Below are 13,660 nucleotides of genomic sequence, written 5' to 3'. Positions count from 1 at the left end.
TTGAACAAAAAAAAGTTTCACAATTTGAGTTGAATTACTGAAATAAATGAACTTTTCTTGATGAACTTAACAAAGGTAGAGATTAAAAGCAAAAAAAAAAAAAAGTGAACCAAGAAAAAACGTAAAGCAGCCTGCAGCAATTAGGCTAATGTAGAACGTAGCCTACGCTTAACATAGAAACTTTTAAACTGTCAGCAAATCTTTTTTTTCTATTGTTTTACGTTTCTTGTTAAGAAACACGGGCATGTAAACATGATTGGGGGAAAGTCGGCTCCTTAGTCTGTTAAGAATAAGGCCGGCCGCGGAGAAAACGCGCTCTGACGGCACAAACGTTGGCGGGACTCACAAATAACGGTGTGCCTAGCCAATACTTTTTGTGAAGCGCTTCATGTTTTCATTTCACCACTGAATGGGATCCTCATCCGGTGGAATACATGGCTCCAGCAAGAACTGTTCCTACGGGCATTGCATCCTCTTCATCGTTGGTGGCGCAGCACTCGCATCAAGGAAAATGTTCTGAAAAGTTTTTTTTTCTTACTTCTCTCATGTTTTCATCCAGAAACCTGAGATGTTGGTACCGAGGGTCTAAGGCAGACGCGAGAAGAGGAGTTTTCACTGCATTCTCCAAGTTAGCAGTGTTTATTCGTTGCTTGAGAGATGCCGCAACAATTTTCTTGAATTCTATATATATAACTATATTAATCTTTTAATTTTTAATAACAAAATAAATAAGGATATGTTTTATCCTCATTCAACACTCAAATAGATTTCCCCTTAGGTTACCTTAAAACAATCATATTTTGTGGTTTATTATCTTATTAATTAAAAACACATCAACCATAAAATATTACAATGGCAAATTCACACAGTCTTTAATAAACACCTAACTTTTATTAACAAAATTAGTATGACGGATATAGCCTTGTGTTGTAACCCAAATAAATAAGGTCTAAAGAAGCTCATATTTAGACTCATATTAAAGAAATGAAAGTTTTATTATCAAAAATAGCGCTTTTGGATCCGCCATAATATGTCAGTTTTCTCTCATCATTCTTGTAACATAAATCCCCCCCCCCACATCTGTGCTATTGATAACTTGAGGAATCTGTGATGCATCTCTTACAGATCTATGTGACACTGTTATAGAGATGGCATTTATTAAAGAGGAGAGTGAAGACATAACGATTGAAGAAACATTCAAAGTGAAACAAGAAGATGCGGTGGAACAAACAAAGATGGATTTAATTAAAGAGGAGAGAGAAGAAATGGAGATTGAAGAAAAATTCAAAGTCAAACAAGAAGATGCTGAGGAACAATCAGGTTGGTTTTTATTCTCAAAGCTGAACTCATTTGATCAGTATTAAAATGCCCAACTCTACAGAATGGAATTATTTTTGAAGAATGTCTTACGAGTTTTGTAATGAAAAATGTCTTACTTGACATGGAGCAGGTTGCATCGTGTTAGGGTAGCAACCTTCAGTGAGGCAAAATAATCAATAACTCAAACAATAAGAAAACATGTAAATTTGTAACAGAATGCTTTAATATATTGATATTATTATTCTTTTTTTTTAGTTGTGCAAAAATTGTATGGATGGGATTAATTTTGTTTTTTTTATTATTAATTTGCTTAAATTAGGTCTACATGTTTAAATAATTATTTGTCCCATTTTAATCCAAGTAATTTAGCATTTGTTTTTACTTTTTAAAATGTTAAGTTGGATATGACAACGTTATATATATTTTTTGTTTCACAGCTAAACACTGCACGCCGGAAATCCGGCACGGTGCCGGATAACTTTAAGCCCTGTAACTATAAATCACAAATCAATAGGTGTACATTCATGTTATATGTATTGTTTATTTTTAATGTTAATGCTGTTTAAGACAATGAGTTTAGCACCCTCCCCTGACCATTATAATGTGACAAATTTACATGAGTAAACGTATCAGCTCGTCTGAGTTGGTACGTACCTCTCCCATCTCAGTAAGTATGGTGACACAAAATAAAACATGGAGATTTTCTATGTGGATACAAAAATTATAACTATAATGTATGGTGGAAGAGGGCACAGTCCAGGAAAACAGTCCGTGAGTGTGATTTTGAACTTCTTTGGGATGGCACCACAAGGCGACGTGAGTTTAGGTATGTTGGTGCCGTGCCAGTGGTCATCTTGTAGGCAAGCATCAGTACCTTGAATTTGTGTAATCTGATGAGGAGAGGAGTAACATGAGCTTTTTTTGGATCAGTTGCAGAGGCTTGACAGTACATGCAGGAAGGCCCGCCAGGAGAGCATTAAAATAGTCCAGTCTGGAGAGAACAAGAGCTTGGACAAGAAGTTTGGCTTGTTCTGACAGGAAGGGTCTAATTTTCCTAATGTTTTATATAAAGCAAATCTGCGTGACCGAGTCATTGTAGCAATCTGGTCTGTAAAGCTTAACTGATGATCTATCACAACTCCTAGGTTTCTGGCTGTCCTGGAAGGAGTTATAGTTGATGAACCCAGCTGTATAGAGAAGTTGTGATGAAACGATGGCTTAGCCAGAACCACCATCAGTTCTATCTTTGTAAGGTTAAGCTGAAGGTAATGGTCATTCATCCAGCTAGAAATGTCACTCAGACAAGCTGAAATGCGAGCAACAACCATCGGGTCATCTGGTTGGAATGAGAAGTAGAGTTGAGTTTCATCAGGGTAGCAGTGACAAGAAAAGCCATGCTTCTGAATGACAGATCTTAATGACCTCATATAGATGGAGAAGAGAAGTGGTCCAAGTACTAAGCCTTGAGGAACCCCAGTAGCAAGTTGTCGTGACTTAGAAACATCACCCCTCCAAGACACACTGAAGGATCTGTGAGAGAGGTAGGACAGGAGTGCGGTTCCAGAGATGCTCATCTTTCTGAGGGTGGCCAGGAGAATCTGGTAATTAACAGATCCAGAGTGAAGAGAGGAGTTGATAATGTGAGTAAGTGAAGGTATGACTGAAGAAGAGAAAGCTTGAAGGAGATGAGTGGGGATCCGATCAAGTGGACAAGTAGTAGGATGATTGGATAGAATAAGCTTGGAAACGTCCAACTTTTTTAAAGTAGCCAGTAGCATTTTATGTCGGCTTGGGCCAGAGACGTTGAGCTCGGTAAATCCACATTTGACAGTCACAGTTTAATAGATTAACCCTAGATTCAATATGAAACTCTTAGTAAAACAAAATAGTGGTCATAATAATGCTGAGGCTGTGCAGTTGTAAAAAAATTTATTAAATGACTTGTGCATATGATCTGCTCCGTGTAATCGCGCCAAAGTCCAGATCAGACTGTGAGCGCTGCACGTAGTTCATGTGAAATGACATGAAACCAGACCTCATTTGCACCAATCGAAATAATTGTTATGCTATCTGAATCGTTCCCTATCACCTACACTGTGCGCTACAAGGGATTCACAGTACAGGAAATCAGAAGCGATTCCTGGATTTTAATTTTAAGGGGGGCTCTGCCCCCAATGAGGGTATAAAGTATATATATTATTATTTTATTAAATTAATTGTGCCGTTTTGGTGGAAGAGATGAACCGCAAGCTTTGAATGCTTATATCTTCTCAATGTGAATTTTGTCACTGTTTTGGTGCACACTGCCTTACAGATAACCTTAAGACTAATATATTGATGCTAACAGCCAAAAAATTTTCATTTTGATTTCATGGTGATCTTAAACATAACATCGTATAAACAAAACATCAGTTAAACTACAAAGCTGTCACAGAAGCATGCATAATAACAAACTAAATTTACCATGAGTGAAATTTATTTCTAAAGTAATCTTCATGTTTGATAAATGTGTGTGGAAAAAGTAGTTTCTTTAAGACCATCAGGATTACTTGTAATAAGGATGTAAATGCAAAAAAACTCAAATGTTTAGTTCACTCAAAAATGAAAATTAGCCCATAAATTACTCACCTTTAAGTCTTCCTAGGTGTATATGACTTTCTTCTTTCATTCGCATTCAGTCATTGTCTTTGATCTTTCAAGCTGTTTGATGCCACTCAGCAGGTGTTGCACTGTTCTTTAATAAAAAGCGCATACATTAAAAATGGGGGTAAAAAAAAAGGCCTTCTGTAGCACATGAATGTTAATTGAGCTTGCATGTAAGCAGTTCTGAGGGAATGACGTAAGATATCGGTGTTTAGCATGCACCGGTGAGTCTCGTGAAACCAATGTTTGCTAAAGTAAGGAAACTTTGCTTTCTTTGCTCCTGTAAACAAAGGAAAACCAGTCTCCTCTTGGCTTTCTTCTTTACAAATCTTTATTTTGTACTTCTAATTAGTGACCGCTGTGTTGTTTTGAGCTACACGGTGCGTTTCTACGTGCGTCACTTCTGAGCTGCTTTGTTTATAACTGTGAGCGCAAGCTAGATTAAAATGAATATTACATTTATATTATGTAGAATTTTCTTACAAAAATACATTGATTTGCTACAGGAGGCCTTTGTTTACTCACCAGAGCTGTGTGAGACACTTTTTTTTTTTTTAGCTTTTTATTAAACCTCTTTAGGACTGATGCGATGCAGCATCCACTGAGGGGCATCAAACAGCTTGAAGGATCAACGATGATTTTTAAAATAACTCCAACTAAATTTGTCTGAAAGAAGAAAGTCATATGCACCTAGGATGACTTCAGGGTGAGTAATTTATGGTTATGGTTTTTGGATTTTGGATAAACTAACCCTTTAAAATGTTAATCAGTAATCTTTGCTCTTTTTTTATCATCAATGGGAAGAAATTTTAAGATCACCTTTAATAGCTCAGTGTGTATAAGATCTACATGTTGTTGTTTTTTATGTTTGTTCTTTGTGCCATTAAAAATGGTGTTTATCTGGATTTGTTTTTTTTGCATTAGACCTGATGACACTGAAAGAGGAGAGTTGTGAGCTCAGTATTCAGCATGAAAAATATAATTTCCTGAATGAAGAAAAATCATTTAGTTGCCCACATACTGAAAAGACTTCACGAAAAAGGGCTCAAAAGACAGCAAATGGAAAGCACTTCACCTGTCAACAGTGTGGGAAAAGTTTCACGAGAAAACAACATCTTCATGTCCACACGAGAGTTCACACTGGAGAGAAACCTTTCACATGTCAACAATGTGGAAAACGTTTCATGAAATATGAAAACCTTAAAAAACACACAAGAATTCATACTGGAGAGAAGCCTTACACATGTTCTCAATGTGGAAAAAGTTTTTCATTTAAACAACACCTCACTGACCACATGAAAATCCATACTGGAGAGAAACCTTTCTCCTGCCAACAGTGTGGAAAGAGTTTCACTAAAAAAGGAAACCTTAAATACCACATGAGTGTTCACACCGGAGAGAAACCTTTCACATGTTCTCAATGTGGAAACAGATTCACTAAAAAAGGAACTCTTACAGCCCACACAAGAATTCATACAGGAAATAAACCTTTCACATGTTCTCTATGTGGGAAACGTTTTAATCATAATCAACATCTAAAGGACCACATACGAGTTCACACTGGAGAGAAACCTTTCACCTGCCAACAGTGTGGGAAGGATTTTACTCAAAAAGGAAACCTTAGCAAACATATGAAGGTTCACACTGAAAAGAAGCCATTTACATGTGATAAGGGTTTTGAATATAACATAGCACTTTAACATGTACAATCACACCAGTGTGATCAGTGTGTCGTGATAAACTGCTAAATTCAGATATGTTTTTGTGTTTAACTGATGCTGAGCTCCATTGACATGTTCCATCGTCAGACACTTCTGGACCCCATGACCGTTTAATGCACAAACTGATAATCTCATCTGTTAAACCGGACAGATTTACACTGATGTTCCCCCGGCTTGACGACTCACAGGATTGCCCCAGTGTGACTTTCTTGTTCTCAGGATTTTCTTCTTTTCTCTACATTATAGAAAAACGCGTTCTTCTCCTTTTTCAGATAATAGAACATAAAACTAATATTGATAATGTTCAAAAGAGATCATATAAAAGTATAAAAAGAGCAACTATATTCACAAATACAATGTTTGATGTCTTGTATATGCTTGATGTGTTTATGAATAAAAGCTTTTGTGCAAGACTTTGAAATTAATGAAAAGTATTTTTTTTTTTGACCAGTGTGTGTTGTATGATACTTTAGAGGTTTTGTTGATAAATTGTATAATTGTATAGTTTCCCCATGTGATCAGTTAAACATTAGGCTAATTTATGCACCGAAAAGGAAACTTAAAGGGCATGGTGCTGCCTTGCCACAAAAATATTGGAAGATCATGTCGTGGGACAGACTCAATCCGAGTTCAGACTGCACGATTTTCAAAGTAGTCGGGTCACTGTTCATTTCACACTGCATGACCATCTTAGCCAGCATTCAGTCACTGCTCGGTTCACACTGCACGATGGATCGGCGATAGAAGGTTTCACACTGCAATGCGTTTACAATAGGAAGAATCGCCGACAACTCTGTCTGGCACGCAAACTACGTTTCACAACCAAACACACGCGAGATGTGACAAGGAAACAACGCGATATCACACGTACAAGACCGGAGTTTTCACGTGAGACTGGGATTATTATTAAAAATGGAAGCCTGTCCAGATATCAGGTATAAGGTCCAGATATTTAGCATGCCAAATATCTCACGGGTGTCGGCGATTCTCTCAGACTGCGGCTTTGCTTATTCACACTGCATGACTGTCACTCACGTGAACGAGCACCGATTTGCCTGTGACACTCTATGCACGAATTCCGCTTACGTATTTCCGGGAGAATCTCAGACCGCGTCTTTACTTCAGCTTAGCACATTCTACAACGAAGTTTAGCTACTACCGGCAAAACTCATTCATAAAATTCCTCATTCATAAAACAGCAATTAATTTAATTATTATATTATAATGTATTATATATACATATGATATTATATTTTAGTATCATATAATTTAGCATTACTAGTGGCTTCCAGAAAGTTTAAATAACAACGGCGTGTAGACAGTAGTTCGACTGACCATTGTTGTGTCCCGTTATGTGTGGCCTTCTCAAAGTTCAACTCTGTACTGAGTTTCCACTTTTCCTGTGGATGAAGAAACACGCAGAAAGTGGATTCACAGCATTCGACGTGAGCAATTTAACATCACATATCACACAAGGGTCTGCAGTCGTCACTTTATAAGTGATGACCTAATCAAGCCATCGAACCCTAAAGGGCGCCTCTTGCTGAGGAAGGGAGCAGTACCAACCTTATTCCAGTGGAACAGCTACTCCGTTGCTGAACCAAGGCGCATCGGAGTATGGAAAAGAAGGGAGGATTACACTCCAGTGGATGAGGATCCTGTGCCAATGGATGCCCAGCTTCTGGAACATGATTATTGTTCAGTTCCAGAACCTGCTGCACTTGATATCGCACTGAATCAAACTGAGGATCTCCGTAAAGAGGTGGACCGACTAAGGAGACAGGTGGAGGAGTTGTTGGTCAGTCAAAGGTTTTGTTTGGGGCAATTTCCTGCTTCCGATGATGATGTAAGGTTCTACACTAGGTACGATTTTAAACCCTATATTTTGTGTGTTAGTGTGTGTGTGTGTGTATACATATATATGTATGGAAATTATATATATATATATATATATATATATATATATATATATATATATATATATATATATATATATATATATATAATGTGGTAACACTATTTTACAGTGTCGTTACGTTACATGTATTTACCATAGTAATAACAGTGAATTATGCAGTATTTAACTACTATAGTAAATACCTTTTGTTATTAATATTACTATTAACAATATACAATTACACTATAACAATGACACTTTAAAATAAAATGTATCGGACCCACTTTATATTAAGTGGCCCTAACTACTATGTACTTACATTTTAATTAATAATTTAGTACAATGTACTTATTGTGTACATACATGTTTTTACATTGTACTTATATATATTTTTTTTTTAAAAACTACATGTAATTACATTTGTATTTAATTTCTGTAATTACATTTATAATTACACTGTTGACCCATACTTTACACCTTAACCCACCCTTAAACTTACCCATACCTCCAACCCTCTCCCTAACCTTACCCCTATCCCAACTCAATAGCAGCAAACGTGTTTTAACAATACAATATGAACACAATAAGTACATTGTACTTATTTTTTCATGTAAGTACATAGTAGTTAAGGCCACCTAATATAAAGTGGGACCAATGTGGACCATATATGTGTGTGTGTTTTCTTTCAAGTAATTAATTTTAGTTTGTGGATTTATGACATATTCATGTACAAAAAAAATGTCCTAGATCTCATTTAGGTTCGTGACTTACAGCAATTTAATGGTTTTCTGGAAACTCATTGAACCTGCATCCCACAACATGATTTGTGTGTCAAGAGCAAGAGCAACTACAATAAGGAGTGAAGCTGGAACAACAGGCAGTGCATGGGTAAATAAAGAAATAGAAGAACAAAACCTAACTTTAGATTTTCAGTGGAAGGCAACACATAATATGTAAATAAATTATAAACCTTGTTATTTTTACAGGGTCAGTCTCTGTAGCCCATTGATGAGTTCTTCCTCTATATGGTCCACCTCTCTGTTGTCCTAAAACAGCAGTATCTGGTCCAGTTGACAGGTAGCCAAATTATCATAACCTGGGACAATTTTTTGTACACCGTCCTTGGGTCTGTCCGCATCTGGATGTCTGAGGAGGAAGTCAAGGCTCATCTTCCCAATGAGTGCCAAGACTACCAAGACACACAGGTGGTGATCGACTGCACAGAGCTGCGATGCCAAACTCCATCCTCTCTCCTGCTTCAAAGTGAAGTCTTCTCCACTTACAAGTCCCACTGCACCATCAAGGGCTTCATTTGCATGGCACCACATGGCGCAGTCGCCTTTGTGTCATCCCTGTTTGCAGGTTCTGTCAGTGACAAAGTGCTTTTGAAGCAGTCTGGGATTGCGTCGCTGTTGAAATATGGAATGGCGAAAATGGTCGACAAAGGTTTTCTTGTTGATGACTGTGTGCCATGCAAAGTCTACAGACCTGCTTACCTGTCGAAGCGGGAACAGATGTCAGCTGATGAAGAGAGGGAGACAGTCCATTGCTCTCCTAAGGATCCACGTTGAGCGTCTCATCCGCAGGGTGAAGCAACAGAAGCTATTTGACACAGTCATCCCTCTTTCCATCACAGGGAGTATCAACCAGCTGTACACAGTTGCTTGACTCCTTGTAAATTACCAAAATGGCCCCTTAGTTAAAGCGTGGGCAAAGGATTAAAGGGGGGATACAATGGTGTTTTGTGCATTCAGAGTTGTTCAGTGTTAAAGAGATGGATTCTCATGCTAAACATGGCCAAAGTTGTAAAAAATAACTTAGAAGAATGACTGAGAATTTCTGTGCCGAAAATCTTACTTCCAGGTTGGTACAAGTTTCGGCTGTTTTTTTTTATTTTTTATTGTGGATCTAATGATATAGACGAGAACGGAAGTCTTTATATGAGCATTTCTCTCTGAAAAGCTTGCCCACGCACACGCTGACCAGAGCAGAGTGAGACCGTGCACATCAACGCACTTCAAAATCGTCGGCAGCGCAGGCATATTATTTGTTAGAGGATGCCTCCAAATAAGTGCATTTTTGGATGTGAGGGAAAGTTTACCGTGTTCAGCTTCCCCAAGAACCCAGCGTTACATGAACAGAGGATGCAGTTTGTTTTTCCAGGGCAGCAACGGAGTGGGTTTGTGTGTTCTGGTTCATTTGAGTGACGAACAACACGAAACATCAGTATTATAGCTCCGCTCACGGCACACAACGAGGTGCTCAGCTTTTTCCAGAAAGAATCGGAGAGCTGTATTTTTCTTTTAAAAATATGATAAAACTAAAGACTTTTTAGATATATGAAGGATGCAGTACTACTCTATAGGTACTCAAGATTAACATGAGATTAGGTGAAACTGTGTATGTTATGTACCCTTTAAAGAAGAGTTAACATTGGTTGGGGATTGAATTTGGATTTATTTTTGTTCAAAAAGAAACAATATAAACTTGTAAATAACTTTGATCATTTGCACTGCTGTAATGTAAACATTTAATAATAAATAACTTTATATTGTGGGTATCTTTGAGAGTTTTTTAAACATGATATGATTTTGGACATACTAATTCTATTTTTGGATACTATTTAGGACGGATAGTATGGAAATTGGGTTGCAACACATTTTCAAAAAATTGTCGAATATGCCACCATCTTGGTAGCAGTCTAAAGCCCTGTATAATGGAGCTGTTCCACTTCACTCATCAAATTCTTTGTATAATTTTAGAATTTATTTGTACCTCCAAGCAACTTTATAATTCAGAACTTTAATTCATGGAATCATGAGGTGTCAATTTTTCACTCTCCTTTGCAAAGGAATTTGGAAAGTGAGGGACTACTTTGTCTGCTTTGAGACTGTAGACCCATTGAAGAACACTTTCTATTGCTGGATCGTTGAAATGTACAATGCAGAGTGGCATGGCAACTGCAATTCAGAAGACTGTTCCTGAAGCAGCAGCAGTGGAACGTGCTAACAGCAGAATTTGGAATAGAAGATCCAGTAGAAGTTGTAAATGGAAGATCTAATGGCAGTAGTAGTTGGAATGGAAAATGTAGCAAGAGTTGAAGTTGAAATAGAAGATTAGCAGAAGGAAATTAATGTGATATTTGAAAGTTGTTGGTGGATTAACCACTTTTTGTTGGTGGATTATTTTTAATACAGAAATTTAGTTTAGGTTGTTGGTCTTGCAGTGCTAAAGGTGTGTTTCCTGTTGGTGCAGTTCATTCACACTGAAGATGTGACGTGTTGTATATAATTATTTTTTTCCTAGTTATATTTCTACAATTTGCAATAAAGTTATAAATGTGAAGTGTTTAAAATGTTTGATAATTAATTTTGTTTACAATTTATGGTGAAAATTCAAGAAAGTTGTTTTAGTTTTAGTTTTTTTTCTTGAAAGAGAGATTTGATTGTCTTTTAAGAAGGTGTGTGTTGTCTGGGTACACTTTATTCACACCGAAGAAGTGAACGGTTTGCATATGGTTTTCAACGTTGTAATTGTAATATTTCATTTGTTTTAATTTTATTTGTTAATTCAAGTCAAGAAAAGGTGGAAAGTTTTTGAGAGATTTAATTGCATTTAAATGTATGTTGTTAAAAAAAAAAAAATTATATTACGGGTACTTGGCTAATGGTACAATTTAAGCATTTGTTGCTTCTAATATGTTGTGTTTAAGCGAGATCTTAAATATTCAGTGGTTTTTTTCAATGCTGATAGATTGCAGGTTTTGGTTTGTCTTATTTTTGATAAAAAAATGTACAATGAAGTGTTCACTTAATACAGCAACAGTAACGATTGAGCATGTGAAGTGGTTTATGCATGACGTTAGCTAGCTAATGAGATTTAGTCGTAAAACTTATGATACACGGAAACTCTTGAGGGTCTAAATACAGTATCATCTTTTACAAAGTTTTAATTCTGTAACACCGTTCGTTTTAGTGGTCCCATTGTCAGTCTTACATGTTTTTTGTCTAGTTTTTTCACTTTTTTGTGTGATTTTACCTATCAAAAGCATGGACTTAAGAGGTATGTTATTATTGTTGTTATTTTATTATTATTTATTTTTAATTGTATTTACTTTGTTGGTATATACAGTCATGGCCAAAAATATCGGCACCCTTGGTAAATATGATCAAAGAAGGCTGTGAAAATTCATCTGCATTGTTAATACTTTTGATCTTTTATTTAAAAAAATAATAATAATCCTTTCATTGGATAATAAGGATTTAAAATGGGGGAAAATATCATTATGAACTAAATGTTTTTCTCAGATACTCGTTGGATACAATTATTGGCGCCCCTAGAAACACTTATGAGTAAAATACAGTACAGACCAAATGTTTGGACACACCTTATCATTCAAAGAGTTTTCTTTATTTTCTTGACTATGAAGATTGTAGATTCACACTGAAGGCATCAAAACTATGAATTAACGCATGTGGAATTATATATGGAATTATATACATAAAAAAAGTGTGAAACAACTGAAAATGTCATATTCTATGTTCTTCAAAGTAGCCACTACCTAGCAGTAGCAGCTAGTAGCAGACTACCTCTTGAAGATCATCAAGAGAATGCCAAGAGTGTGCAAAGCAGTAATCAAAGCAAAAGGTGGCTACTTTGAAGAACCTACAATATGACAAACTTTTGGTCTGTACTGTATATCTCTGAAGTACACTACAGCATGATTATAAACATGAAATTATCTGGCTATAGCTAGTTTTACAGAAATATATGTATGTGGACACCTCACTGAGTTCACAACTAACTTTAAATCTAGAATCTCCCAATAAAGCGATTTGATGGGCTGGTGACCAGCCCAGGTTTTGTCCAAGCTGGTCAAAAACAGCTATAAGCCTTGGAGTTATGATTGATGATCAACTGACTTTCTCAGACCACATTGCTAAAACTGTCCGATCCTGCAGATTTGCTTTATTCAACATCAAGAAGATCAAGCCCTTTCTTTGGTAATATGCTGCACAACCTCTTGTTCAAGCTCTTGTTCTGTCCAGACTGGACTATTGCAATGCTCTCTTAGCAGGTCTTCCAGCCAATTCTATCAAACCTTTAGAATTAATTCAGAACGCGGCACCAAGATTAATTTTTAATGAGCCAAAAAGAATACGTCACACCTCTGTTTATCAATTTGCACTGGCTTCCAATAGCTGCTCGCATAAAATTCAAGGCATTGATGTTTGCCTACAAAACTACCACTGGCTCTGCACCCATTTACCTAAATTTGTTACTTCAGACTTATGTGCCCTCTAGAAGCTTGCATTCTGCAAGTGAACGTCGCTTGATTGTGCCATTCCAAAGAAGCACAGAGTCACTTTTACGGACTTTTAAATTAAATGTTCTCTTCTGGTGGAATGACCTCCCCAATTCAATCCGAGCAGCTGAGTCCTTAGCCATCTTCAAAAATCGGCTTAAAACACATCTCATCTATCTTTATTTGACCCTCTAACTTTAACACTACATTTCTAATCTTTTTGTATTCTATTTTCTTTGAATTTATTATGCAATTGTGTGTATGTGTAAAGACCTCTAACATTAGCTTGCTCTATTCTTTTTTTTTAATTCTGTATTATTTTTTTATTTTTATTATATTTTCTGTATTATTTAAGATCCCATGCTACATGTAGTGTTAACCAAACTGAGACTTGTTATAGCACTTATATATCATTGCTCTTTTTGTTGTTTTTGATTGCTTCCACTGTCCTCATTTGTAAGTCGCTTTAGATAAAAGTGTCTGCTAAATGAATAAATCTAAATGTAATATTTATTATGGAAGCAGGTGTTTCTGCCTTTTGTAAATGTGCATCAGTTTGCGGTCAGGTGTTATTAAAAGCTATACAAATAGCTATTATAACCATACAAATGATTTTGCCTTAATTAGAATTTTAACCTTTTAGAATTTAGAATGTTTTCTTACAGAAAAAAAACTTTTCCGTGCTGTTTCACAACAATTTGAACAACCACTAGATTTTTAATTTGGAATCTGCCAATGATGAACCAAATTAGGATTCTGTCTATTATGACTGTG

At 36.4% G+C, this 13,660-nt stretch overlaps 1 protein-coding gene across 3 annotated transcripts in view; it reads left to right on the top strand.

Moving 5' to 3' along the window:
• The window catches only part of LOC127955967 (gastrula zinc finger protein XlCGF57.1), a 73,741-nt gene that overhangs the window by 48,305 nt on the left and 11,776 nt on the right, over nucleotides 1-13,660 (top strand). For 2 of the 3 annotated variants that reach the window (XM_052553681.1, XM_052553678.1), the window contains exon 3: nucleotides 4,888-6,028. The exons of the other annotated variant lie outside the window; for it this stretch is intronic. In XM_052553681.1, the coding sequence (XP_052409641.1) occupies nucleotides 4,888-5,663 (776 nt within the window). In that variant the 3' untranslated portion in view covers nucleotides 5,664-6,028. Of the gene's footprint in view, nucleotides 1-4,887; nucleotides 6,029-13,660 lie in introns of those variants that run through there. 3 annotated transcript variants of the gene reach the window in all.

The sequence above is a fragment of the Carassius gibelio genome, chromosome B4 (genome assembly GCF_023724105.1).
Source record: "Carassius gibelio isolate Cgi1373 ecotype wild population from Czech Republic chromosome B4, carGib1.2-hapl.c, whole genome shotgun sequence".
NCBI lineage: Eukaryota > Metazoa > Chordata > Actinopteri > Cypriniformes > Cyprinidae > Carassius > Carassius gibelio.
This window is presented reverse-complemented; position numbering and strand designations above follow the sequence as displayed.